At 65.0% G+C, this 26,510-nt stretch overlaps 1 protein-coding gene across 4 annotated transcripts; it reads left to right on the top strand.

The window, feature by feature from the left end:
* The first annotated feature begins 737 nt into the window (after positions 1–737).
* On the top strand, positions 738–26,509 carry PDE1B (phosphodiesterase 1B). 4 transcript variants are annotated; one of them, XM_041736115.1, is made up of 16 exons: positions 738–754; positions 1,680–1,801; positions 16,813–16,926; positions 17,564–17,746; positions 17,876–17,942; positions 18,254–18,370; positions 20,395–20,535; positions 20,884–20,984; positions 21,077–21,202; positions 21,300–21,401; positions 23,341–23,461; positions 23,732–23,813; positions 24,054–24,162; positions 24,510–24,640; positions 25,068–25,186; positions 25,299–26,509. In XM_041736115.1, the coding sequence occupies exons 2-15, from the start codon at positions 1,692–1,694 to the stop codon at positions 25,169–25,171; spliced, it is 1,608 nt and encodes a 535-aa protein (XP_041592049.1). In that variant the 5' UTR covers positions 738–754; positions 1,680–1,691; the 3' UTR covers positions 25,172–25,186; positions 25,299–26,509. The 4 variants fall into 4 exon arrangements, with proteins under 4 accessions (XP_041592049.1, XP_041592050.1, XP_041592052.1 ...); XM_041736116.1 differs by lacking the exon at positions 738–754 and adding an exon at positions 1,403–1,407; XM_041736118.1 differs by lacking the exons at positions 738–754; positions 1,680–1,801 and adding an exon at positions 10,430–10,613.
* The last annotated feature ends 1 nt before the right edge of the window (position 26,510 follows it).

Genomic DNA, 26,510 nt, shown 5'->3' on the forward strand with positions numbered 1-26,510 from the left:
GCAGGGGCTGGGGGCCCGGGGCAGCAGGGTGGGATCTGCTGCCGCGCTGACGAGGCCCCTCGAGGTCCCCCTGGAGGTACACCTCCCGCCCCTTTTCCGCCTCTCTTAGTTTAAATATCTGCCTAATTTGGGCAGCTCCTTAACGCTGATGCTCATTTGCAATTCTTTTGTAGCTGCCAGCCCATTCTTTTCCAGTTGTTCGGGAAGGTGATTGCTCCAGGTTGGAGAGCTGGGGTGTGTGGGAGTCCGACGGGGTCTCAGCTGCAGCTTTGTCTTGGCGGGGGCTCCTCCCGGGCGAGGAGGGGAGAGCGGCTCCCAGGCACACGCCAGAGGCCCCGCGGGCCAGGTGCCGCAGGCTGTCCGCCTCTCCTGCTGCTGGCTCTGCTGTCCCCTCCGTGGGGGCCTCTGCGGGGAGCGGGTTCTGCGGGTACTGGGCCATCCGGGGTCTGGGGTCTGAAGGCCTGCCCTGACCCGATCACCTAAGAGGCGATTCTTTTATGTTGGACGTCTTTACCCGCCACTTCGCCTCTGCTCCTCTCTCCCCGTTGCCTGGGAAGGGGGGACCCTCCCCCCGACACTTGGAATGGAGTGAATACCTTCTCCTGACCACCCTCCTTCCAGCCTCCAGTCCTCCAAGTTACAAGTCCCATCCCGGGATCCTGGATCAGAGGCCTGTGTGCGACCAGGACCTAGGGGACCGACACCTCTTGCATCTCCACTCTCCCTTCGCAGAGGATTTCCCCACCCGGCTGAGGTAGGTGGTGATGGAGGCAGGAGAGCAAGTGTGAGGGCTCCGGGGCGCTTGGGGGCCGGGCTCGGGGGACTGGGCCGCTGGGGGAGGCCGTGCGCCCGCCCGCGCCGTGCTGGGTCCTGGGCGGCCGCGTCCCCGGTGCCCAAGGCGGACTGCGGGGCCCTGGGGCTGGGCGGGCGGCGGCGCGGGAGCCGGGAACCGGGAGCCGGGAAGGAGCCCCCCCCCCAGCTGTCCTGCCCGGGGGAGCCCGAGGCTGGGAAGACGGTCCCGCCCCCAGGGAGGCCGGCGGGGACCTGCGGGGCCAGCGCGTTAGGGACCCGCGGCGCGGGCGCACCTGGGGCTGGGCTCAGAGGCGGGGGCGCAAGGGGGCGCGGGGATGCGCGGGGCCGCACGGGCGCACACACCCCGGGCACACGCGCGCACACCCAGACACACGGACACGCGCGCACCCAGACACGGACACGCGCGCACCCAGCCCGGGCACACGCGCGCACACCCAGGCGCACACCCGGACGCGCACACACCCCCGGGCACACCCAGGCGCAGAGCCAGACGCGCGCACCCAGACACGCGCACCCAGACGCGCGCACCCAGGCGCACCCCCGCGCACCCCCTCCCTCCCACCCCTGCGTGCCCGCCCTCGGCGCCGCTCCTGCGTGAGCCCCGCGGCCCTGCGGGAGGCGCGGGGGAGGGGGACCGCCCGCAGGGGAGGGGGAGGCGGGGGAGGCGGGGCGGGGGGCGGGAGGCGGGGCGGGGGGCGGGCCGGAGCCGCAGCCGGGTGCAGCGCGCGCAGGGGCCGGAGCCGCAGCGGGGCCGCGGCCGAGCGCAGGGGCCCGGGGCCGGGGACGGGGCCGGGGCCGGGGACGCGGCGGGGAGGGCGGGGGCGCGGAGGGCGGAGGCTGAGCCGCGGCGCCCTGCCCCGACCCAGGCGAGGCCGAGCATGGAGCTGTCCCCGCGCAGCGCGGCCGCGATGCTGGAGCCCGACTGCCCGTGCCCCCTGGAGCTGAAGTCGGCCCCGGGCAAGAAGATGTGGATCAAGCTGCGGTCGCTGTGAGTCCCGGCGCGCGGGGAGGGGCCGGCGGGGCCGGGGCCGGGGGGGGGGGCACCTCGCACACTCGGGGGCAGGTCACCCCGGGCGCCGCCACCTGTGCGGGCTCGCGCGGGGCTGCCGCTGACTCACACGCACCCGTGTCAAGGCCGTGCGGACGCCGGTGCACACCACACGCGTGTGCGCGAGGGCCGCGGGGCGCTCGGTGTGCGGAGCGCACAGCTGCAGCGGAGCGCGCGGGGATGCTCGGGCCAACCTGTGGGTCCCCAGTGTCCGCTGGCACCGGGGGTTCTGCCCCCTGCGCCTGACGGGGTGGGGACGGGTGGGGACGGGGTGGGGACCGGGTGCCCACACCTGAGCTGCCCGTGCTCCGGGGCTGGACCCCGTGGGCAGCCGGGATCTGGACGAGGTCCCCGGGAGCTGGGCGCTGGGGAGGGACCTTGGCTGACAGGCCGGGCGACGTCAAAGCCCTTCTGTGGCTGTAGGGTCTCCCAGGGATCTCCAAGCACCTTTAGGCATCTTCTCTTGTTGTTGCAGGAGGAGGGCATGGGGGGGGGCGGATGACGGGTAAACAGGCCACCGAGGGACTCAGGTACCCCATAGTCCCGTCCCAGGGGACGGAAGCAACTTTTCTTTCTGTTCCCCAGAGAGGGAGACGAGTGGGTCAGAGTCAACCCATGCAGCACGTTCACCTCCCGGGGAGCCGCCATCCAGGAACCTCCGCAGTCTGTGGATTCTTAATCAGACAAGGAGGGAAGGTGCCCGTCCCCCTGATGCGACTCCCAGCAGTCCCGGGAAAGAGGCTGTAGGGGTTCAGGGAGGCACTGCAGGAACCATAGCCCCGAAACCCAGTTCCTCCCCATCATCCTGAAGAGTGAGCACTGAAGCTCTCCGTGTCTGGGTCCCGGTGGAGGGAGACAGGTGGCAGGAGACGACGCATAGATGCTCACGACTGTTTTGTTTTTAAAATGCTTCGCCCGTGCTAATAAGATGACGCCCGGCCATTGGGCGGGTGGGTCTGCTTAGCGAGGCCTTAGGGACGACCGGGCCCTGGTGGGCAATGAGGCTCGGCATCCAAATTGTGCTTCTCGGTTCCTGTCCTTTGCTGCCTCCAGCCAATGCAATTTGCCGGGCTCTGTGAAGCGCAGCCTTGGAATGAGTTCTGGGGTGAAGAAATGGAAAGCCGGATTGAATTGATTTTTGTTGGGAGGAGCACTGAGCGATTCTTGACGGGGAAAAACGATGCTCTGTTAATGGTAACGAAGCTTGGGGCGGGTGACAGGTAAGGAAGTGGTGGAAAGGCAAAGAAGGGAGCTCGGGGATTATGAATGAGAGAATTCAAGGTGTCCCAGGGATGCGCCCCGGCCCCCGGCCCCCGGCCCCGGCCCTCGGCCTATCCTTTCCTTGCCTCCATTCCAGGTAATGAGTGGGCCCTGCAAGGGCAGGTTTGTGCCTGTTTCACTGCCTCCCATACCTTTCTAGCCAAAAGTCTCTCCTGGAAGCAAATTCCCATTTCTTCCTTCAGTATGAGAAGTGCTCAATGGCGAGAGAAGAGGATCCCCAGAGGAGACGTTGAAACCCAGGGAAAGAAGGGAGTAGAGGCAGCTGCCCCTACGCAGTGCGTTAGCTGAGATGTCCTTACCGGAGATGGGGCTGGACAGGGGTCACTAAGCTTACGGACTGAATTACTCCGGCCTTCCCTTACTTTAGCTGTCTGGTCCTTAAGTGCTAGCTGCATGTAATAACTCACGCAGAGAAGTCTCATTTCCATGTTATTAATCCGCACGAATAGATTCTCAATCTCACTTTCCCAAACTGGACAAAGATTTTGATATCAGGGTAGATCCCTAGTTGATGGATTACTGGGTTGGGCCGTTTGAATATTGGGGAGGCCTTAGTGAGGGGATGGGGGACGGATGCCATTATCTCATGGCTGGGTACTGAGTAGAATGAAGACGTGCACATAAAGGCCTCGATTCCCCTACACGACATCTCCTATCTCCCCGCCCCCCCAACAATCCTTTTAATCTCTAATCTGGGGCATCTAATCTAGCTCGTCTCCAGGGAGCCTGGGTCTGGTGCTTTTGCCTCTGGTTAAAAAGCCCATATTAATATAAGTTGTAGGGCAGTTTCTTCTTGGGGAGGGCATCCAGGAATCCTGTTTCCCACAGTAGGACTCGGCCAAAGATTCATTCAGAATCTGGAGCGTATGAGCTGAGGAGTCTCTAGCTATGGGATGTCGCCTCTACCTAGCAGGAAAATCTTCCTACCTAAGCAGACTCGTAAGTGGGGGCGTGAGAGAGGCTGGGCTAGGGAGTCTGGAGACGATGGGGTGAGCAGAACGAGCATTTCGAACCCTCAGATGAAGGATTTAACCGGGCTGCCTACGCTGCTCTGAGACCGAGGGCTTTGAGGGGTGTAGGGGAGGCTCCGCAGCACGGGGCTTTCTGTGTCTTCTGTGAATCAAGAAAATCTGCAAACAGAGATTGGCTCGCCGTCCTTAGCTCATTCATTCACTCAGCATCTAGTAGCCGGGTCCTCCTGAGGCTCAGGCGGTGAGCTGGAGCTGGGGTATGCTGGTGGGCCTCGTAGGCCCCGTCCTGCTCCTGTGGGGTATATGGTCTGGTTCAGGTCCGACAAGAGGAGTAGGAGTGGACAAGGCTCCCTGTTCCTCTCTTTGCTACATCCATCCAAGTGGTAAAACTCTCCCTCTATCATTCCTGCCTAATCTTTTCCTTTGGCGGAGTGGGCCGGGGGCTTCACACGCACGGGAATCCTTTCTCCCAGGATGCCACAAGCATCACCTTCTTCCCCCTGCCCCAGTTTCTCCTGGAATTTTACAGACAGAACTCCCCTTTCCTCTGGGGTGGTGCGCACAGTCCCTTCCTCTCCTCCTCTCCTCACATGGTACTCAGGACTCCCGAGTGGCTGGGCCACTTGTCCCAAGCTGTGGCTCAAGGTCATTACAGCTGAGCGCGAGCAAGGGCCCAGCTGGGGATTATTTTGGCTCGTCTTTGTTTTAACCGAGTCTAGTGCGGAACCTGAAATGGAACAGGCACTCGAGAAACGCCGTTTCTCACAAAGGGGTGAGCAAATGACTTCCTGGTCACCCGTGTATATGACGCCGAGCCCAGGTGTGGCTCTGATTCTGCGCGTGCTCCTGTTCGTGGGCGGAGGGGGGCGGGTCGCAGGGGATGGGGGGAAATGGAAGAAAAGGAGGCCGTGTTGCCTTCTGAGAGGCTGATGTTCAAGAGGGACGGGGTCTGAGGACGCAGGCCGGAGCCTGGAGCTGAAGGAGATGCAGAGAGGACACGCAGCCGTTACGTGGACGTGTGCACGACGCGTGGGTGAAGGTCGGCGTGCGGGCGGGGGACAGCTTGCGGCCTCGGAGCTCCGTGACGACATCTCGGTGTTCAGGCTTATGAATGGCACGTGAGGGGAGGCCTGCGCGCACCCGGGCACCTGAGCCCGTCCTGTGCGTGGACGAGAGGATGTGCGTGGCCCTGTGTGTGGACTCCGACTTCATGTTCCCACGTCTTGGAGCCACGGAGTGTGTCCGAGTCTCAGTTCCTCACTGGATGCCTCGCGTATGAGAGCGAGTCTTAAATGATAAAGTCTAGAGTGTCTTCCGCACCCGAGACCTTGCTCCCTGGGAGGTGGGGTGGGGGGAGGGAATGAGAGGCTCGGAGGGGAGACCGATAAAGACCAAGAGGCAGGGCTGTCGACTGCCCAACAGATTTGGGGCCTAGCGTCTGGGCCACCACTCTGGGGAGTCCCGTTGACCGGGCGCCGTCTGGAGGGGCAGGGCGGGTGTCTGCGCCTGGAGAGCGGAAGGCGGAGGGGGGGCTACCTGCAAAGGATGTGCACTGAGGTCGGAGGAAAAAGGAAGGACTTGAAGGACTTGCCCCTGTCACCCCTTTCCGCGGTGGTCAGACCCCAGGGGAGAGGGCGGCTGCAGCTCTAGGCCCTGGTGGGCGCGGGGAGCCCAGGGGCTGCCACTGGTGAATCCGGGAACGTCGGAGAAACTGTCCTCTGGCATCGATCCCGAGTGTCTGGGCCTTGGGGGGGACATGAGCAGGGATGCCGCATGCTGCTTTAGAGAATCTCGAAAGTCCCTTAGAACCCAAACCCAAACGTCATTTTGTTGGCCCAGAAGCCCCAGGAGGCCAGTTAGAAAGACCGAGAGAGGAAACTCCACCGTGGAGGTTGCACTTGTCACTTTTGCCGGGAGGCAGGTGAGGTGGCTCGGGGTGGGTCGCACTGGCCCTGGGAGACCCGCGGGTGAGGGAGAGGGAGAGGGAGAGGCTGGACTTCCCTGGAGCCCTGCACCTGCCCGCGGTCCAGGGAGCTCCTGAAGTCAATGAGGTGAGCGGCGTCGCCTACCTGTCGCCTACCTTCCCCTCGTTTCTGGCCGCTCCCCTGGGGTGGAGGAGCGGGGACCCTTGAAGCGCATCTTTCCCTCTCCTTTGAGTCTCTCCAGGAATCGTCGAGGGTTTGTTTCCCGCCTCTCTGCTCCCTCTGCTTTCCCGTCTCTGGTTTTTCTTGCACCCTTGCTCCCCGTCCCTCTCCTCTGTTCCCATCTTTCCCTGCTGGGCTGCAGTTGCTCTTCTCTCGTCCCACTTCCTCCCTCCCTATTCCTTTGGACGTGGCCTCTCTGGCCTTCCCTGATCCCACCCTGCACCCCTTTCTCAGCTTGGCCTGGAGCCGGGAAATGCCTGGGGCCTCCGCCCCCACCCCACGTGTGATGCTGGCAGCACAGGGTGAGGCACAGGGTGTCTGCGACCCCCGGAGGATTCTTTCTGCAAGGCCTTTGTTTTGCCTTCTCGGTGACCTCACCTCCCAGCCGCCCTGGGGAGGAAGCCAAGTCATTGCCTTCTGCTCTCTGGGGGCTCGTCTTCTCAGGTGCGGAAGCTGGGTAGCTATTTTCCAGCTCAGGATAGCAGCAGAGGAAAAGGGACAAAACCAGGGCAGCAGGTGGGGTGCAGGTGAGGTCCCCGAGAGACTGGGAGTTGTCCCAGATAATGAGATGGTCCCCTCCGGGAGGAAGACGTAAGGGTCCTGGGGAACTGGGAGGGCACGGTGGGGGGGGGGCTGACTGGGGCAAAGATCGGAATCGAGGGGGAAGGAGGCTCCTGGGAAGGGGAAGGGAAGCGAGTGAGTTGTCCTCCGTGCAGGGGGTCCCTGCTGGCCGTGCTCTTGCGGCTCTGTCCCGAGCCCCCCCATCCCACACCTGCTCCTCTCCCCTGCGCTCCCGCTGCATCTGTGTGGCTCTGGGAAGGAAACATCAGGTTCGGATTCTGCGTCAGCATCCCAGACCTGGCCCGAGTCCACCGAGGGAGCTGTGACGGGGTCGTGGCGGGGGGAAGGGCAGGGTGGGGCCTGGGGGGGCCTGGGGGCCCTGGGGCTGGAGGAGAGCTGGGAAGGGGTGCTGCAGGTGGTGCTGCTGGGCGCAGCCGGGTTCCTGGGCCGGTGGATTCCGCAGCTGCAGAGAAGTCAGCTTTGCCAACAGCTACTGTGGCTGCAGTGGCAGGATCAGGCTGCCAGCTGGCGTTGGCCCCGAGCGGTGGTGGGAAGGGAGCTCGGCCTCCAGGGGGCTTCGTGGTTCTCCCGCGGGCAGGACCTGGCGGTAGAGCAGCGTCTTCTTCATCAGCCCTTGGTGTCGGGTGCAGCACCCCCCAGCTCTCCATGCCCACCGCCTTTGGAAACTTCTGGGGCCTGGGCTGAGCGAGCACACGTGCCAGCAGTGTTGCCAGGCTCCCTGAACCCTCACTGTGTCTCTGCTAAGCAGGAGCTTTAGAAATTCCAGCCCTAAAGAAATATCATAAATCAGAGTGCACCAGATTCACCCTAAAGACGTCTTTGTCCTGCCTTTTTTTTTTTTTTTTGAGTTGCCAAGAAAATTTCCTGTCGTTTTAATTGCAGCAAGATGGAGTAAAGATAGACATGCGGGAGAACTTCCTGAAAAGTTCACGGAGGTTAGAACGTGACCTTCCTCTGGTGAGGGAGAAAGCCGCCCTCCTCCCTTTAGCGTCAGGGTAGGGGCGAGTTGGGCAGGCAGCGAGCTAGTCAGAGAGGGTGACCTTGCCCCCGGCAGCCGACCCCGACATCCGACATCCGACAGGCTAGCAGAGGGGGAAGGTGCTGCCCAGGGACGGCTGGTCGGGTGGGGCCGGGGCTGGGGCCCGCCTGCGGCCTGCACACGCTTGTGCGGCTCCCGCCACACCTGCCGCCAGTCCCCCAAGCTTCCCCTCCCTCTCCCGTCCCAGGCCGCCTCCAGCACCTGCTGGGCCCCTGGACGCCGGCGTCGGCTGGAGCATGTGCTGGGTGCGCTTTGGAGGCCGGTCGGGGTCGGCGGTCGGGGTCGGCGGTTGGGGTCCGCGGTCGGCGGTCGGCGGTCGGGGGGCGGCAGTTAAGGAGCAGGGGGGAGCAGAGCAGGGAGGGGGCGCGGGGACGCGGGAGCCCGAGGGACCTCTTCTGCGCTGTGTCCTGGGGCCCTCCTCTGTCCCCAGCCTCCCCTGGACTTTCTTGCCCCCCCCAGTCCCTCCCTCTCGTAAGGGCTCAGGTCTAAGGCTGAGGGACTCTGGGTGCGGGCAATCTGGGGTCCGTAGTCCGGACGAGGCTCAAGCTGTTTGGCCGACCCTGTTCCTCGCTGGGCCGTTGCTAGGGCAGCTTCTGGGCGGGCAGGTTGGGGGGAGCCAGCCACCCCCCCACCTCGCCGCCGTCCTTCCCAGGCCCTCTCCGGCTCTCTCAGGTCTCCCCTCTTTCCCTCTCTGCCCCCTTGTCCCTGCGGCCCCCTCCTCTCCCTGTGCTCTCCCCGTTTCTGTCCTTCCCACCCGTCCTCCATCCCCCACCGCCCCCCTCTGTCCGGGCCTCCCCACCCCCCCATGGCGCCCCGGCTCTGCCACCAGGGGGGCTATTTTTAATTCTGGAGCCACCCCCGCCACGGTGCCCAGCCAGCTGCCAGAAGGGAGGCTGCCCGCATAGCAGTGGGAAGCAGGGGGTGAGGGGAGCGGCGGGGCCGGGCAGGGGGAGGGCGTTCCGGGGGCTCTGCGCGTCCCCCCTCCTTCTTCCACTGCCCCGTGGCCGCTGTGGGATAAGGAGCCAGGGATGAGCCCTAGACATCCGGAGAGGTGGCGGCAGGGTCACCGGGGCGCTTCCACCCCAGAGGTCCTGGGTACGAGGGTTCACGGAGGACCCGCCGTTTGCTGAGCGGACTAGTTGGACTAGGAGTCAGCTGTGGCATTGACGCTTCGCTTCCTGGCTCCCAAGGGGCTCTCGTGCGACCTCGGCGGGTCCTTGTGTGCATTCTGTGAGGCACATACTATTTTCCCATTTCATAGACAAGGAAATGGGCTCCGCGCGTCCTGCCCAGGGTCACACATGATGATAAAGTCTAGGCAAAAGTCTTCTGATTTTATTTATTTTTTATTTTTTAAAGATTTTATTTATTTATTCATGAGAGACACAGAGAGAGGCAGAGACACAGGCAGAGGGAGAAGCAGGCTCCATGCAGGGAGCCCGACGGGGGACTCGATCCCGGGACCCCGGGGTCACGCCCTGGACCAAAGGCAGACGCTCAGTCGCTGAGCCCCGCAGGCGTCCCAAGTCTTCTGATTTTAGTTCATGTCCTCTTTCCCCTGGATTTAGGTGATTTCTTTGGTTCTTTCGATTTCTGAGATTTTGGCACCTTGAGATCAGCTGGTGAATCCCTTCCCCAACCGCTCCCCTCCACCCCACTCCCACCTACACCCCACTGCCACCCCCTGTCCTGCACCGTCCTGCTCTGACCAGAGGCGGGGTCACCTATCCCCACTCCTGTCCTTCAGGGCACTTGGGGGATGCTGGGCCTGGGCCTGGGCCTGGGACGGAGGCATCATGGTCGTGCTCCTTGCTATTTTTAAACTAGATTTTTAGGCTAAAGGCAAACCCATGCTGGACTCTGCTGGGGTCACCCCACGTCCGCCCCGCCTCCCACCCCGGCTGGGACACAAGTGTGGTGTGTGTGTATGCGCGGGTGAGTGGCTGTGAGCGAGACTGTTTTCCCCAGGAAGGGCTAGTGGCCGGCCGGTTTCCTTTCTTGTTAGGGACGGTTAATAACGGTCATAGGCTGGGGTGGGCTCGTATGGGGTGCACGCTCGTATGGGGACGATGCAACGCGTATTGTGTGGGGTGACGGGGCTGGTCGTTTGTCCAGCTGGCTCTGGGTTCTGTTGGGCAGGAGGGCAGAGGGATGGACAAGGTATCATCTCCCTCCAAGGCTTCTCTAGTCTAAGACGTCTCCGCTTGCCGTGGGTGGGTTGAGGTTAGTGCCTGCTTGAGGTGGGGGGGCCTGGACTGAGGGCCTGGAGTGAGCCGAGGGAGGGGGGCGGCCCTGGCTCCTGATTGTTGGCGTCTCAGGCTGTGCAGGCCGTGCAGGCCGCTGGCCACCCCCCCCCGCCCCCCCGCACTCCTCCCCTCTCCCCAGCCCTCCAGGCAGGCGTGGCCACCAACAGGCCTTGGGCTTGTCCCTCACCCCCCACCCCGGGGCTCTGACTCTGGGCCTAGTCCTTTTTCTCTAAAAACACTACCGTGTGTGTGTGTGTGTGTGTGTGTGTGTGTGTGTGTGTGTGTGTGGTGGGAGCGCTGAGAACATGAGAGGGGCGCAGGGGGGGGGCTTCCTGTCTTCCCAGACCTGCAGCGGCCCCGCTTCGTGGCTACAGGAGTTCACTGGAGAACGACTTGTGGATGTTTAACCTCCGCTCCTGCCGCTCCTGCTGCTGCTGTCGGAGCCCACTTCCACTTGTCCCGGGTCGCGGGGAGGCTGAGAAACAGCAGGTTCCCGAACTTCATTTGTTTATCATCCTTCACGGCTTTGGCACAGCGACAAGCTTTTTAAATTTCTCTCCGCTTTTCGGGGACGGCAGTGGGGAGGAAGACTTCCCGTCGTAAAATCCTGGCTCTTGGTCTGTTTCTTCTCTTCCCCCTTTCTCCTGTCACCCCCCCAATCCCCCCGCCCCCCCTGCCCCCCCCTCCCGTCCACACCCTCCTGTCTGCACCCTCACGCCTGTACCCTCCTGGCCGGACCTTCCCAGCCTGACCCTCCGGGACCCTCCCATCTGCACCCTCCCGGCTGGACCCTCCGTCTGCACCCTCCTGTCTGCACCCTCCCGGCTGGACCCTCCTGTCTGCACCCTCCTGTCTGCACCCTCCTGTCTGCACCCTCCCAGCTGGACCCTCCTGTCTGCACCCTCCTGTCTGGCACCCTCCTGGCCTGGACCCTCCCATCTGCATCCTCCCGGCTGGACCCTCCCATCTGCACCCTCCTGTCTGCACCCTCTGGTCTAAACCGTCCTGTCCGCACCCTCCCGGGCCTCCTGGGCCCGACCTGGGAGGAAGGAGCTTGGTCCACGGGTGTGCAGCTTGCGGCGCTCGCCCCCGCCCGCCCCTCTCCCGCCCTCCCCTTAGCCCCGCCCCAGCCCCGCCCCTTAACCCCGCCCACCCGCAGCCCCGCCCCCCGTAGCCCCGCCCCGCCCCCGCTGACCAATCGCGGCCCTGATGCGCCTGGCTTGGTGACGTCACCCCAGGCCCCTCGGGCCCACCTCGCGGGAGCCCCTCCCCCACCTGGGCGGGGGCAGAGCCTGGAGGCCGAGCGGGTCCCAGCCCCAGGCCCGCCCCGGGCGTCCCACCGCGTCCGACCCCCAGTGACTCCCAGTCCCCCCCCCCCGCCCCCCGTCCTGGTTTTCCAGATGTGGAAAGGGGGGGCTGGCGGTGGGAGTGACCTGCCCAACCTGGGGCCCCAGCAGGGGCGCCCCAGGTTCCTTCACGCGGGGCGGGGGGGGGGGGACCCGGACCCCGACCCCCTCCCGCGGGTCTGGTCTCTTCCTGCCTCGCTTCCGTCCTTCCAGGTGGTGAAGGATGCCTGGGGGGGCTGGGGGGCTGCGGGGCTGGGGGACCCTGCTTTGGGCCCGGGGGCTCTGCAGGCCTCACCCTGGGGCACTTGCCCTCCCGCAGGTTGGGGGAGGCCCTGGCCCCGCACCCGCACTAGCCCCCTCTCCCGGGAGCAGCCCCACCTCCTCGGAGCAGGGGGCCGGACTGTGCTATTTCTGTCCTTTCTGGGATTCTTCTGAGAACAGGCTCTTGTTTTCGGTCCGATTCCCGATTCCGATGTGAAACTTTTCCCGGGCCTCCCGCCCTTGCTGGCTGCCTGTCTGGTCTCCCTCTCCTTCCCCGGAGGAGCAGTAGCTCGGTCCTGGGAGATCAAGCTGGGCCCAGGAGGGGGCCCTTCCCTGCAGGGGCCCTGGGGCCCCGGGCGGATTTGGGTGCTCTGGAGTAGGACACTTTGATTCCCATGGCAAACCCTGTTCCTGTGCAGAGGAGCCACCTCCAGGGCCCCATCCTCAGGTAGGCACCAGAGCCGAGGAGGGCGAGGGCAGGAGGAGGACAGGTCACCTGGGGTCACCGCGGGCAGGAGGAGGGGGATCGAGACCTGGTCCTCACATGCTGCGTGCACCTGTGCCCACTTCTCCCCTTCCTGTCTTGCCCTTCCCTTTATCCTCCCATTCCCATCTCCCTTTCCTTTGTGCTGCTCCCTCTTGCCCGTGGCAGGCAGGCGCCGTGGCTGTGACCACCCGCCTTCTCTCCTTCCTCACCCCGGCATCTGTGGGACCTCACATTCCTCTGAGACCTCCTCATCGGGGCTAAGAGCCCCAAAGGGAATGAGATCCTTCTCCCAACGCCTAGCCCTGGGCCTTGAGGCTGCTCTGTCCGAAGCCCCCCACTTACCCTGGCCTTCTAGGAGTGTGGGTGCAGGAAGTAGTACGGGAAAATTTGGAAATTTGGAAATTGCCAGATCATCAGCCGTGATGATCCAAAGAGACGAACTGGTGGGGGAGCTGAGCTCCCCTGGGGCGCGGGGATCATGCCTACCCCAGCCTCCCCTTCCTGTGTGCTGCCTGGAGCTGGGGCCGACTGATGCTTTCCAGGGGTCGGGGTCTGAGGCTGTTCCCAGGCTGCGGGGGCCGAGGGGGAAGGGGAAAGAAGTGGGTGTGGTGGGACAGGGCTAGGGCTGCAGGTGGAGGGGTTGTTGCGGAAGCTTCCAGTTTTCCTTCGGCCTGGGTGAGGACCTGCCCCGGCAGGGAAGTAGCGCTTCCTGCAGAAGAAAGTGAGGGGAGGCCGGGCCGTGGGTCTGGGGAGCTCCCAACTCTGAAGGACTTGAGAACCGGAGCGGCCACTGCCCGGCTGGAGAGGGCGCTGTTGGGGAGTTAGAGGCCTTGGGGGGGGTCAGCACCTGGCGCCTTCCAGCCGCCTGGGTCCAGGTCCAGGTCCCCTTCTTGACTCCCCATTTGTCAAGTTTATTGTTTAATCTTTCTTCCCCTCCCTCACCGCTCCATCTGGTGTCTCGGTCACGCTCGGTTCAGATTTCAACAGGAGCCATAAAAGAGCGGGGTCTCGGGGTGGAGGCTGCGGAGACGCGGAGGGAAGGCTGTGTGGGAGGAAGGCTCCACGGCCTTGTTCTTCCCCGCGGGCTCTCCGTTAGGGTTGCGGAGACCCTGCCTCAGAGATCTCTGGTGAGCTCAGGGAGACAGCCCCCCTCCCCGCCAGTCTCCCTCCCTCCCTTTTATTTATCTAATGAACCTTCCCCGAGCGCATCCCGTACAGCGGCGGGATAAACAAGCCACTGTCCTACCATAGGCTGCTCAGGTCTCCCGTGGGCTCAGCACTGCTTGGGGGCAGACGACGGAGTAGGGAGCGGCGACCGAGGGGCCCCCGCCTCGCTCCGAGGGGCTTACAGCCTCCAGCCCCTCGGTCCCTCACCTGTCGTGTGCAGTTAGGCCCCTTGACCCCTTACCTGTCGTGTGCAGTTAGGCCCCTTGGCCCCTCACCTGTCGTGTGCAGTTAGGCCCCTTGGCCCCTTACCTGTCGTGTGCAGTTAGGCCCCAGCGGTGTGAGCGCCGGGCTTGCTGGCGACCAGGACAGCCACGTTGTGTGACCTTGGGCCAGTCCCTTAACCTCCCTCCTCGGGTGGAGGAGAGATCCTGGCCATTTTCATCGTCCCGCTCCCCCGTTCGGGGGCTTCCTCATCTCGAGCCTCCAGCCACGCTAGCCTCCCTCTTCTCCCGCCGGACTTGGGACGGAGAAGGCGGGCTCGTGTGCTGGAAGGCCCTGGCCTGGGAGCTGGGTGGGGCCAGCACCATCTGGTCGGTTCATTCCCACTCACGTCACCTTTAGAGAGACCCTCTGTAGGCGTCAGGCCTTTTGCATATGTTACTTCGTGTATAAGTCATAAAATAAATAATAGTTCTTATTAACAGCCCTTCACAGGTGGTTTATCATCATCTTCACTGTTTACAGAGGAAGGACAGAGGCTCCGAGGGAAAGGTTCTCCAACGTGGGAGTGGGTGAGAATCACCCCGGGTGGTGGTGAGCGTGTTCGCGGATCCGTGGGTCATACCCTTAGGAATTCTGTTCCGTGGGTGCGCAGTGAGGCCTGGGGTCTCAGTGTTTCACGAGTATCCCAGGTAATTCTGGGGCCAGTGATTCTTGAGAGATGCTGAGTGAGTTAGTGCTCGCCCCAGGGCTCGGGGCCAGGAGGGATTCCTGCCTCCCAGGACTGTGCCCGGAGCCGCGGTCCCTGCCCGGGAAATAGGGCTGGTGGGTTCTTCCCAACTCCCGCCCTTCGTGAGGCTAATATGAGACAACGTAGGAGAAACGGCTTTTTAAAATAAAACCCGGGGCTGGCAGCAGTGTCAGCCTGCGCGGCTGCGTGCAGATGAGCCGCGTGGGCTCGGCCGCCCGCTGGGGCCTGAGCTGGGCGAGCGTCTCAAGATATGGGGCGAGAGAGCGCAGAAGAGCTGCGCTGGGTCCAGGGAGGGCTGAGCCACGTGGACCACGAGGGCCGGGGGCTTTTCCTTCCTCTTGGGTTGTGCGTCTGCAGCCTCGAGGGCCCTTGGCCATGGGACGGATGGGGGGGGGGTGCGGGGCCCGGAGGTGCAGGAACCTCTTTGCTCTGCGCCCTCGGGGCAGCTCTCCGGCCTCTAGTGTGTGGCTTCCGACCCGCCCCCAGTGGGGCTGCAGCTGGGCCAGGTCTTCTAGAAGCAACACCCCCCCACCCCCCGGCTTTGTGGGTCAGCAGCTGCCACTTGCAGGTGGTGCAGGTGCCGTGGGACGTCCCGGAGGGGGGCGGGAGGGGGGTCGGAGGCTCAGCCGCTGAAGAGGCTGCGGGGCGTCCCCTTGGTCTGCTGTGCCCCCATCCCCCCCCTGCCCACTTGCATGCACACTGCCAGGTAGCGGCCCCTGGGTGCGGGCTGGCTCTTCCCGGCACCCCCAACCCAAGCTGCTGAGACCCCGCACTCGCACTGGGGAGCTGCTTGTGTTCAGGAGCGCCGTGGTCCTCCCTCCCGACACCCCGACACCCCCGGGACTGACGCCGACTCAGCCTCTGTCCCTGACTCATTCTTTCCTCCCTGACTCATAGGGGGACCTGGGGTTTCTGAAGCTCCTCTCAGTGGGGAAGTGTCACGGCTCCACTTCAGCCCCGCGTGGGTATTCGGTGGGGCAGGGCGGGGCGGGGCGGGGGAGGGGGCCGCAGGGGACCCGTCAGCTGCTTGCTCCGAAACCACCATCGAAAGTCAGGAGGGTCCTGTGCTTCGCCGTGCCTGGGCCCGCCCACCAGACGTCCTTTAGGGAGTCTCCCCTTGGTCACCGAGCCCCAGCGATCCTGAGCGTGAAAGAGGAGGCCTTGCCCCTCTGGCAGGGCATCCGTGAGACCCCTGGCCCCGCAGCACCGCCTGGGCCCTGGGGAGCCGCTGCGGGGCAGGGGTGCAGTCAGACGCTGCCCGAGGTTCTCGCACGGCATGGGGAGGCGGGGGTTAATCCTGCTTTGTCCCGGTTGACGGATTCTGGAATCATCATCCATTAGCTCTGCCTGAATAGAGGGAGGCCAGGCGAAAGCGTTCAGATTGCTCTTTGTTCTGTGTCTTCGCATCCCCGCCAGGGACCCAGGGACGGTGGGCTGGGGGGGCCTGTGGGTGCGTGGACGTGCGCCCCGCCCCTTCCCAGCTGTGACCGGGGATGTAATGGGGGCTCCCGACTGCGGAGGACCCCACCGCTCACTGTCCGGGGGCACATGGCCGTCCCAGCTCTTGGTCCCTCGGGCTACGAAACACATCGTGTGCAAAACACCACCCGCGGGCCTGTACCTGCCGCATCCTGCCGCCCCGGCCTTCTAAACAGGGGTGGTCAGGAAACATGGGCCGAAGGGAGGTGTGGGGCGACCGGCAGGTGGGGCCGGTGGAGAAGGGGACCCGGGGTTAGGGATGTGGGGAGACAGAGGCAGGTGGGGCCGATGGAGTCAGGGGACCCCGGGTTAGGGATGTGGGGGACAGAGGCAGGTGGGGCCAGTGGAGAAGGGGACCCGGGGTTAGGGATGTGGGGGACAGAGGCAGGTGGGGCCAGTGGAGAAGAGGACCCGGGGTTAGGGATGTGGGGGACAGAGGCAGGTGGGGCCAGTGGAGAAGGGGACCCAGGGTTAGGGATGTGGGGAGACAGGCAGGTGGGGCCGGTGGAGAAGGGGACCCGGGATTAGGGATGTGGGGGACAGAGGCAGGTGGGGCCAGTGGAGAAGGGGACCCGGGATTAGGGATGTGGGGGACAGAGGCAGGTGGGGCCAGTGGAGAAGAGGACCCGGGGTTAGGGATGTGGGGAGACAGGCAGGTGGGGCCGGTGGAGAAGAGGACCCGGGGTTAGGGATGTGGGGGACAGAGACAGGTGGGGCCGGTGGAGTCAGGGACCCAGGGTTAGGGATGTGGGGAGACGGAGGCAGGTGGCTGGGGCAGGGTCGGGGGACCTGGGGTTAGACTTTGGGGGTCGGCAGTGTCCGACAGGCAGGGGTAAGAGCCCAGCACGAGCCGCGCCAGCTGCTGTTCCTCCTGCTGTCGGGCAGAGAGGATTGTGGAGACTGAGGCACCTCCAGGGGTCGGGCTCTCGGGCCCAGGTCGCGGCGCCTAAGTGCACCCCCCGCCCCCGCCCCGCCCAGGTTGCGCTACATGGTGAAGCAGCTGGAGAACGGGGAGGTCAACATCGAAGAGCTGAAGAAGAACCTGGAGTACACGGCGTCCCTGCTGGAGGCCGTCTACATAGACGAGACGCGGTGAGAGGCGCCCCGGGGCGGGGTGGGGGGACAGGGGGGCCCGGAGGGAGGGCGGGAGGAAGGGGTGGGGGCACAGGGAGGGAGTTGGCCCGGTGGGGACACAGGGCAGCGAGGGATGGAGGGACGGGGGACGGGGGGACGGGGGGACGGGCTCCGCGGTCTGGCCAGCCCCACGCCCTGCAGCGCCCTGCCCCCGGGGGTGGGGGGAGCCGTGGCCCGCGTGGCCCGTGAGCTCTTGTGTGAGTCGGGGCCTGGTGTCCTCGTGAAACACGGTGGATGGTGTGGAGCCTTCGCACTGGGTGTGATGCCTCGCGTGTTCATTCAGAGGAATCCCCGCCTTCCCTCGGACTTTAACGCGGCCTCTAGACGCGGCCAAATCGCTTTTACGGGGGTGGCGGCGTCCGACCTCCGGGGCACCTGCGCCAGGTTGTGCCTGGGCCTGGGGTGCGCCGCTCAGGCCGGGCGGCTTCGGTCCTGGAGGCATCAGAGGGACAGAAATAAAGAAAACAACGGGGTTGGGACCGGGGCCGGGGCCGGGGTGGGGGGGGAGGGGCTCTCGAGCTGTGGGTGCGGCCGGGTGCAGCGTCCTTAGGTGCTGGAGCAGCCTAGGGACGCGGGACTCGCCTCGGGGCCTCAGGCAAATCCTGGACACGGAGGACGAGCTGCAGGAGCTGCGGTCGGACGCGGTGCCGTCGGAGGTGCGGGACTGGCTGGCGTCCACCTTCACCCAGCAGGCCCGGGCCAAGGGCCGCCGCGCCGAGGAGAAGCCCAAGTTCCGGAGCATCGTGCACGCCGTGCAGGCCGGGATCTTCGTGGAGCGGTGAGGCCTGCCCCTGCCGGCCTCCCCCTGCCCCTGGCCGTGCCCCCTGGCCCCGGAGCCCCCCGCAGCCCCGCCCGATGAGACCCCGGCTCCCGGACCCTCATGCCCGGCCTCTGCGTCTGCCCCCAGGATGTTCCGGAGAACGTACACGTCCGTGGGCCCCACCTATTCCACTGTGGTCCTCAACTGTCTCAAGGTGACTGATCCCCGGGTTTCTGGGGAAGAGGGGAAGGTTGGGGGAAGGCAGGGGCATTGGGACTTCCCGACTCTATGGGGGCACGGTTGCCTTCCCTGCCACCCGTCATTCCCGGCTTTCCCCCAACCACGTGTGCACCCTCTGCGGGAGCTCGCACCGGCCACTGTCTGGGGGGACAGGCCGCTGCCCGGGGGTCTGCAAACGCCGGGAGTCCTCGTGAAGCCGAGGGCAAGCCTGCTGCCCCGGGAGGCCCCCTCCGTGGGAGGCACCCCCGTGGGAGGCTCCCTGCCCAGCCCGTCGTGTCTCCCCAGAACCTGGACCGCTGGTGCTTCGACGTCTTCTCCCTGAACCGGGCAGCAGATGAGCACGCCCTGAGGACCATTGTCTTCGAGTTACTGACTCGCCATAACCTCATCAGCCGCTTTAAGGTTGGGCAGCCCCCGGCCCTGTTCCTGGGGGGTCTCCGCTCCCATCACTCCTGTTCCAGAAGGTCCCCGGCACACGGGGGCCCCTGCCCAGCCTTTCTGTCACCCGCTACATCCCGGGCCGCGGACTTCACCTGCTGCCCTCTAGGACGAGACTCAGGGCGTGCGAGCATCCGGCCTAGGACCTTGCTCTGTCCCGCTTTGCTTCCTTCCCGGACGTGTCCTCTCCGGGCTGCTTGGGGTTCACCTCCCCTGCCTGTTGCCTGTGGACGCCCGGGGCCGAGGGTCCAGATGCTGCCCGCCGGTGCCCCTGGGACTCGCATCTCTCCATTTGTTCCCTGCAGGGGGACAGGGTGGGCCCGGGGTGGGCGGAGGGGGTAACGTCGGTCACCCCCTCCGTCCCCTCCCCTCTAGCCTCCATCCGAGGGGTTCTAGGGAGGGCATCAGCTCTCAGCAAGGCCGGTAGGGCCGAATGAAGGGGCGGAGGCCGTGTGGACCCCACTGGCTCCTCCGCTGGGCCGGCCACAAAGAATACGGGATTAAAGTCCTCTCCAGATTCTGTGCCGGGAGGGAGTGTCCTTTGGGAATAGGGGCTGGGAAAAGCCACTTCCGCATGGAAAAGCCACTCTTGGGAAGTGCAGGGTGATGGGGCTGAGGAGTCGCAGGGGAATGTGTGGTCAGCGCTTAGGTGGGGGTGGACACGGGCGTCGGGGCGGAGGAAACGTGCGTCCCAAGGGGGCCTTTCTCGGGGGCTTGGGCATCCCCCGCCCTCCGCCTCTGCTTCACCAGGACGGGCTCTGGGTGCGTGGGAGCCTTTGCTCGACCCTTGACTCCTCGTTCCACGGCTCCCGCGCAGGTTTCCAGAACTTTCCCGAGGTGCTCCGTTGCGACTGTCCTCAGTGCCTTCCTGAGGCCTCCCCTTCTGCAGCCTCATTTTCTTCCTCCCCGCCCCGTCCCATCCCGTCCCCTCCGGGACAGACCACAGCAGGGCCCTCCTTCCCCCAAGGCTTGTCCCGGCTCATGTTTCTCCAAACGATTCTCAGACGCTGCAGACACCAGCTTCTCCCAAACTCTGCTTCCTTACCTGCAAGGCCTGGTTTTGGAGGCCCCCCCAGGGGACCTGTGTCAGCCTGGGCTTGGCCGCCCAGTTGGCTCCTCCAGGGCAAGGGGGGGCGGGTGGCCACCCTGCTTACTGCCGAGCGCGCCCTGGTGGCCGAGAGGGGAGCCGCCCTGCACGCTCCGCGTTCCCTTCCGGGGCACCCAGCCCCTCCCCGGCATCCCTTCCCTTCCCTCCCCTCCCCTCCAGGGACACCATGGCAACGCAGAAGCAAGGGCAGTTCTCATGGAAACGGCCCTTTAAAATTCCCTGAATGTGGGGCACAGCCCTGGGGTGGGGGTGGGGGACGGCTGGACTTCCGCGTCTCTACGTCTCTACGGAAGCTTCCCTCCCGAGGTCCCAAACCCGGCTCTCCTCGCAGCCTCAGGAGACCTAGGGGCGGGTGCAGACGCCTGACCTGTACGGAGGCAGGCCTGCTCCCAGGGCGTATACAGGCGGCGGATAATAGCTGCACGGGGCGCTGCCCTGGTGCGTGTGCGTGTGCGGGTCGGGGTGGGCACAGGGAAAGCCCTCCTGGGCGAGGTGGTGACCCCTGCCTGCCCGGAAAGGCCCCTCCCGGCCCTCTTGCTCTTTCCCTGCCTCCGCCCCCCGCTCGGGGTACTGGACTAGGGACGGGATGGTCGGAAGACAGGGGGGAGTTTTCTTGAAAGTCTCCAGGGAAACAGTCATCGTCACAGCTGCTGTTTGGAGAGCACTAACCGGAGGGTAAATGCAAGGTCGGGGCATGATCTTCACTCTGCGACCAAGTCTCAGAGGCCCGTGGCCTGCCCAGGGTCAAGGGCCAGCAGGTGGTAGAGCCAGGGTGCGAGCCGTGTTCACCTGACGGCGGAGCCGGGGCCTTCTCCGCTGCCCCCGCGTCCCGTGTCCCGCAGACCCCCACGGGCCGCCGGTTCTCTCCGTCCCGCTGCAGATCCCCACTGTGTTCCTGATGACTTTCCTGGACGCGCTGGAGACGGGCTACGGGAAGTACAAGAACCCTTATCACAACCAGATCCACGCGGCTGACGTCACCCAGACGGTGCATTGCTTCTTGCTGCGCACGGGGATGGTGGTAGGTGCCCGGGGATCATCCCTCCGTCTTTTAAGGCCTTACGGCTGCAGGACCGGGAGGCCTAGACGATGCTCCCCTTTCCCTTTGCCTCGCTTTGGTCTCGCAAAGGCTTGAGGGTCAGATCTTCGTCACTCTGGGGAATTCCGGGGCGGACCGTGACTTCCGGGGCCGTGCTCGTGCTGGGGTGTGTGCTGGGAGGCGGCGGGCGGGTCGAGGTTGGGAAGAGGGAGCTGAGGGGCCCGCCGGCTTAGCCCAAGAGCTGGCCTAGGCCGGGAGGTGCGGCCCGGGCTGCCGGCCTTCGGGCAGTGGCGGCCCCGGGCAGGCCCCTCACGCCGCCCTCTGTCCCAGCATTGCCTGTCGGAGATCGAGATCTTAGCCATCATCTTCGCTGCGGCCATCCACGACTACGAGCACACGGGCACCACCAACAGCTTCCACATCCAGACCAAGTGAGCGGGCGGCTGTGGCGGGGGCTAGAGGGGCCGAGCGGGGGTGGGCGAGGTGGCTCACGGGGGCCGCTCGGGGGCCCTTGGCTCTGCAGGTCCGAGTGCGCCATCCTGTACAACGATCGCTCGGTGCTGGAGAACCACCACATCAGCTCCGTCTTCCGCATGATGCAGGATGACGAGATGAACATTTTCATCAACCTCACCAAGGATGAGTTTGTGTGAGCCGAAGGCGGGAGTGGGCGACCTGGAGGGACCCGGGCCTCCTGCCAGCCGGGGCTGAGGGGGCTGACGGCTTCTCTGGTTGTGTCGGTGCAGAGAGCTACGGGCCCTGGTCATCGAGATGGTGTTGGCCACGGACATGTCCTGCCATTTCCAGCAAGTGAAGTGCATGAAGACGGCCTTGCAGCAGCTGGAGAGGTGGCGCCTGGTGGGGTGTGGCCGGGGCAGGGCCGGGGTGCGGGCTGTGTGACTCGGGCATGCGCGGGGAACTGCTGTGCCAGGTCTTTCGCTGGATGGAGAAGCTCTCCTGGCTCCAGGTGTGTGAGCCCATCTCCGCGCACGCGTGTGTGTGTGTGTGTGTGTGTGTGTGTGTGTGAGACACGTGTGTGCACACGGCCCTGGGGTGACGTGCGGCCCCTGGAGAGTCGCCAGGCTGGGAGTCGGAGGTGGGCCTCTGGCTGCTGCTGCAGGGCAGCCTCACCCTGGAATGCCGGGAAACCCAGGCAACCTTTCTGGCCTCCCCCCGCCCCCGCTGCAGGGTGGGCCCGGTGGGCGTCCCTGCCGCAGCTGGCGGCCAGCTCCTCGCTGGGAGGGCTGGGCAGTCATGCGAGGTGAAAGGAAGAAAGCACAGAACAGAGGCCGTGGCCACACTGAATGGCGCTTACAAGTGGGTGGGAGTAGAAAAACGCGTGTGACGGAGAAGAGACCGAGCCTGTGGGTCCTGAAGGTGTGTGTTCACGTACACTGACCCGGGGCACAGTGTGCCGCGTGGCATCGTTGGCGGATGATCAACACTTATAATGGTACCGTTATTCTAGGGAACACCTGCTCAGCGCCGTGCCAGACGCGCTAGTAAATACTTGTGTGTTGTGTGTCATTTGATTTTCAGAACGACCCTATGTGGTCACTTCTGTTAATATTCCCGGTTAGGATTAAGGAAGGTGGAATAGGAAATTTTAAGTGACTTGCTCTGATGGGTACACGGGGATTCGAACCCTTGCCCTCTGGTTCTAAGAACTTGGGCTGCTTCCTGTATGTACAGGTGTGTGTGCGTGCACGTGTGTACCTGTGTGTGTGCATATCTGCGTGTACCAGTGTGTGTGCCCGTACCTGTGTGTGTGTGCATGCACCTGTGTGTGCACGTGTCTGTGTGCATACCTGTGTGCATGCGTGTGTATCTGTGTACGTGTACCTGTGCACATGTGTGTGCATGCCTGCGTGCTCATACCTGTGTGCGTGCATGCACGTGTCTGTGTGCATGTACCTGTGTGTGCCTGCACGCGTGTACCTATGCAGGTTACCTGTGTGTGTGCACATGTGGGTATCTGCATGCATGTACCTGTGTGTGTGCATGTACCAATGTGCATACCTGTGTGCATGCACATGTGCTTGTACCTGTGTGTGTGTGCGTATCTGTGTGCGTATACCTGAGTGCGTGTACCAGTGTGTACCTATGTGCGTGTGTGCATGTACCTGTGTGTGCATCTGCGTATGTGTACGTGTGTGCGTGTACCAGTGTGTGTACCTGTGCGTGTGTACCCGTGTGTGTGCGTGTCTGCATGTGTGTACCTGTGTGTGCACACGTCTGTGTGCATGTACCTGTGTGCATGTACCTGGGTGTGTACCTGCACACATGCTCATACCTGTGCATGCATGTGTACTTGTGTACGTGTGTGCGTGTACCTGTGTGTGTGCGTGTATCTGTGTGTGTGTACCTGGGTGTGTACTTGTATGCATGCATGTGTGCTCATACCTGTGTGTGTGCATGCGTGAGTACTTGTGTACGTGTACCTGTGTGCATACATCTGCGTGCATGTACGTGTGCGTGTGTACCTGTGTGTGCGCACATGTGCGCATCTGTGTGTATGTGCGCGCGTGTACCAGTGCGTGTACCTGCATGCATGTAGGTGTGCACCTGTGTGTACCTGTGTGCGTGCATGCGTGCGTGTACCTGTGTGTGTGTACCTGTGTGCGTGCGTGTACACGTGTGCCTGGGCGCGTGAGCGCATGCCCATTGCCCGAGGCTGCTGGAAGGGCCGTGCGGGCAGCCAAGGGCGCGTGGTGGGGGGTGTGGCACCATGCAGGGCTCCCTGCCCTGAAGCTCGCGTGTCCCCGCGTGACCGCCCACCCCGCCCAGGATCGACAAGCCCAAGGCCCTGTCCCTGCTGCTGCACGCGGCGGACATCAGCCACCCGACCAAGCAGTGGGCGGTGCACAGCCGCTGGACCAAGGCGCTCATGGAGGAGTTCTTCCGCCAGGTAGCCGCGCAGCCCCCCGCCCCGGCCCCCCTGCCCCAGCCCTGCAGGTCCCCCCCGTTTGCAGGCCTTCCCACCGGATCCCCAACCCCTGGGGCCACAGGCCCCTCTCCTGCGCCCGGGCCCTCGTGGCGCCCCGCTTGCCCACCTCCGTTTCCAGGTGGGAGGCCCCGAGGCTCCCCCTCTCCCCAGCACCCCCAGCTCCCCGCGCTGCGCCCCCGGCCTGGTAGTCGGAGGCAGCCCCTCCAGCTTCCCCGCCCGGCTCCTCCCCAGGGCGACAAGGAGGCCGAGCTGGGCCTGCCCTTTTCTCCGCTGTGTGACCGCACTTCCACTCTGGTGGCACAGTCGCAGATTGGTGAGTGTCCCTTGTCGCAGGAGGAGAGCGCCGGGCAGGGCGAGGAGGCTCCCCGCGTGGCCACCCTCAGGGCCGGCCTCCCTGTGGAGTGGGCCCGCGCTAGGGCCACGGGTCCCGGGTGGCGGCCGGGGGTGCACACGCGGGGTCCCAGGACTCAGCTCGGAGGCTGCCCCGCGGGAACTTCCCAGGCCTGCCGCCGTGCGGGGGGGACCTCGCCACCGTGTCCCCGCTGCCCCGCAGGGTTCATTGACTTCATCGTGGAGCCCACGTTCTCTGTGTTGACCGACGTGGCCGAGAAGAGCGTCCAGCCCCTGGTGGATGACGACTCCAAGTCTAAGAACCAGCCCAGGTGAGGGGGGCCGGGGCAGGCAGTCCGGGTTCTGGGGACGGGACAGGGACTCGCGGAGAGCAGGCCTCTCTGCCCACGTCACCCCCGGGGCTGGCCGGACAGCCCCCCCCCCAGCCCCCCGAGTTCTGTTGCTCCCACGGCTCTGTCTCTCTTGCCTTTCTGCTCATCTTGTTTTTATTTCCCTTCTAGTAGGGGGGAAGGTTGGAGGGGAGGGGGCGAAGTGGAGGGTCCAGGGGCTCCCGGCAGAGGGAGAGGGGACAGGAGCCCCCCGGCCTCCCCCCGGCCCCCCGGCCCCTTGACTCCGAGGGCGGGGAGGGCTCTTCCGAGCGGCCGGGGGCCTGCTGTAGTTTCCAGTGGCGCCAGCCTTCCCTGGACGTGGAGGTGGGAGACCCCAACCCTGACGTGGTCCGCTTCCGCTCCACCTGGACCAAGTACATTCAGGAGAACAAGCAGAAGTGGAAGGAGCGGGCAGCAAGTGGTGGGTGCCGCTGGCGGGCGGCGGGGCGGAGGGGGCTGTGGGGCGCTCGCGACCTTTCCCTCCAAGCCCTGGAGCTGCCCTTGGCTCCCAGAGGGGGGAACGGGGCTGATTGGACTAAAGATCACAGGACAGACCGGCTGGCTGACTGGCCCGGACTGTTCTAGAACGGGGACGGGAGACGAGCTGGGAACGGCCGAGCTCCGCGGCCCACGGGACCCCATACAAGCTGCGGCCTCCAGTGGGGTCCCGGGAGATGTGGGTGACCTGGGGCCTCGGTCGGGAAAGCTCTAAGGCCTGAGGGCGCGGAGGTGGCTCATCTTGAAGGCGGGGGATGCACGGGGGCCCTTGCGCTGCTCCTCGTACCCCTGGGGTTCTGGGGAACAGTGCTTCGCGGTCTGGGCGCAGCTTCCTAACCGGCCCCGCGCAGGCGTCACCAACCAGATGTCCATCGACGAACTGTCCCCCTGTGAGGAGGAGGCCCTGCCCTCCCCGGCCGAGGACGAGCACAACCAGAACGGGAACCTGGACTAGCCCGGGGCTGGGCGGGTGAGCCTGTGGGGTGCAGCGGGAGGGGCGGGCGCCGGGGGCAGGGGGGCCGAGGGGAGCAGGCCCAGCCAGGCCGCAGGACGCCGTGGCTCAGCGGGCTCCCGTGTCCCAGGTCCTCAGCGAGTCCCACGTGTTCCACGCCATCAGCACCATCCCTCGGGACCGGCTCCCCCATCTGCTCCAAGGGAGCCTGGAGGCCCAGGAAAGCACGACCCACCCGAAGGCCAAAGGCCGGACGCCAGAGACTGTGGGGGTGGGGGAGGGGCCCCTCCCCACCCGACACCCACTGGGGCGCCCTTTAATTTCCCAGCAGCAAGACTGGGGAACTTCAGGCTCCCAGTGGCCACTGTGCCCGTCCCCTGCCCCCGGACTCCCCCCGCCCTGTGGCCTGATGCCTGGCTGGGAGAGGGGAGCTCCTCGGAGGCCTCCGGGCCCGGGGGGAGGGTCAGAGACGCCAGCCCCTGGGCTCCCCCCATCCTTTATGCCTCCAAGTTTCTAAGCAATACGTTTTGGGGGTCCCCTCAGCCCCCCCCCAGATCTCAGCTGGCAGGTCTGGGTCCCCCTTTCCCTCCCCTGGGAGGGGCTGGAGTAGGACAGGGAGCTGGGGGTTGTCAGAGCCCTGAGCGCGGAGGGGGGGCTCCCAGGGGCCTGGGAACGCGGGTGTTGTCTTTACCCCAGCCCTACGCCCCTCCCCGCCCCTCCCCAGCCTAATCTTCCTTCCCTCCCAATCTTCCTTCCCCCCCAATCTGAAGCGTGGACGGGGAAGAAGGGAGGCCTTTTGGGGTCCTCAAGAGCTTGGGCTTGGCCTGGGCCCTGGGGCTTGTCGCCTGCCCGGTGTCCTGAGCCCTTTGCCCCCTCCGTCCGCCCCGGGGCCAGGAGGCTCCCATCCGACCAATGTCTGTAAAGTGCTCTGAGGTCTCCCCAGCCAAGCACCCTCAGGGTGCGTCTCAGGCGCACAGGCAGGAGGGCGGCCGGGGGGGCCGGGGTGCGGGGAGGCTGAGCTGTGATCCGGGCATCCTGCATTGCTCCCCCTGTTCTGGCCCCTCCCCGGGAGGGACCCGCCAGGCCTGGGCCCCCGCGTCTCCTCAGGCTCTGGAGCGGCCTCGTCCCAGGACAGGCCCCCGTCCGGGCGGCCGCCCTCCCCCTTCCTGTACATACCACCTGCATTTGTACAGTGGGCCCTGTGGCGTGACCATATCCACGGTCTCCTCGACCCTGCCCCCGCCCCACCCCAAGTGGGGCAGAGACGCATGTGACTCACCCCTGCCCTCGGTCTCCCGGAACCCTGCTGTAGCCAGAGATCAATAAAGAAGGGAGACCGCCT

Source organism: Vulpes lagopus, chromosome 21, assembly GCF_018345385.1.
Source record: "Vulpes lagopus strain Blue_001 chromosome 21, ASM1834538v1, whole genome shotgun sequence".
In the NCBI taxonomy this organism is placed as follows: domain Eukaryota; kingdom Metazoa; phylum Chordata; class Mammalia; order Carnivora; family Canidae; genus Vulpes; species Vulpes lagopus.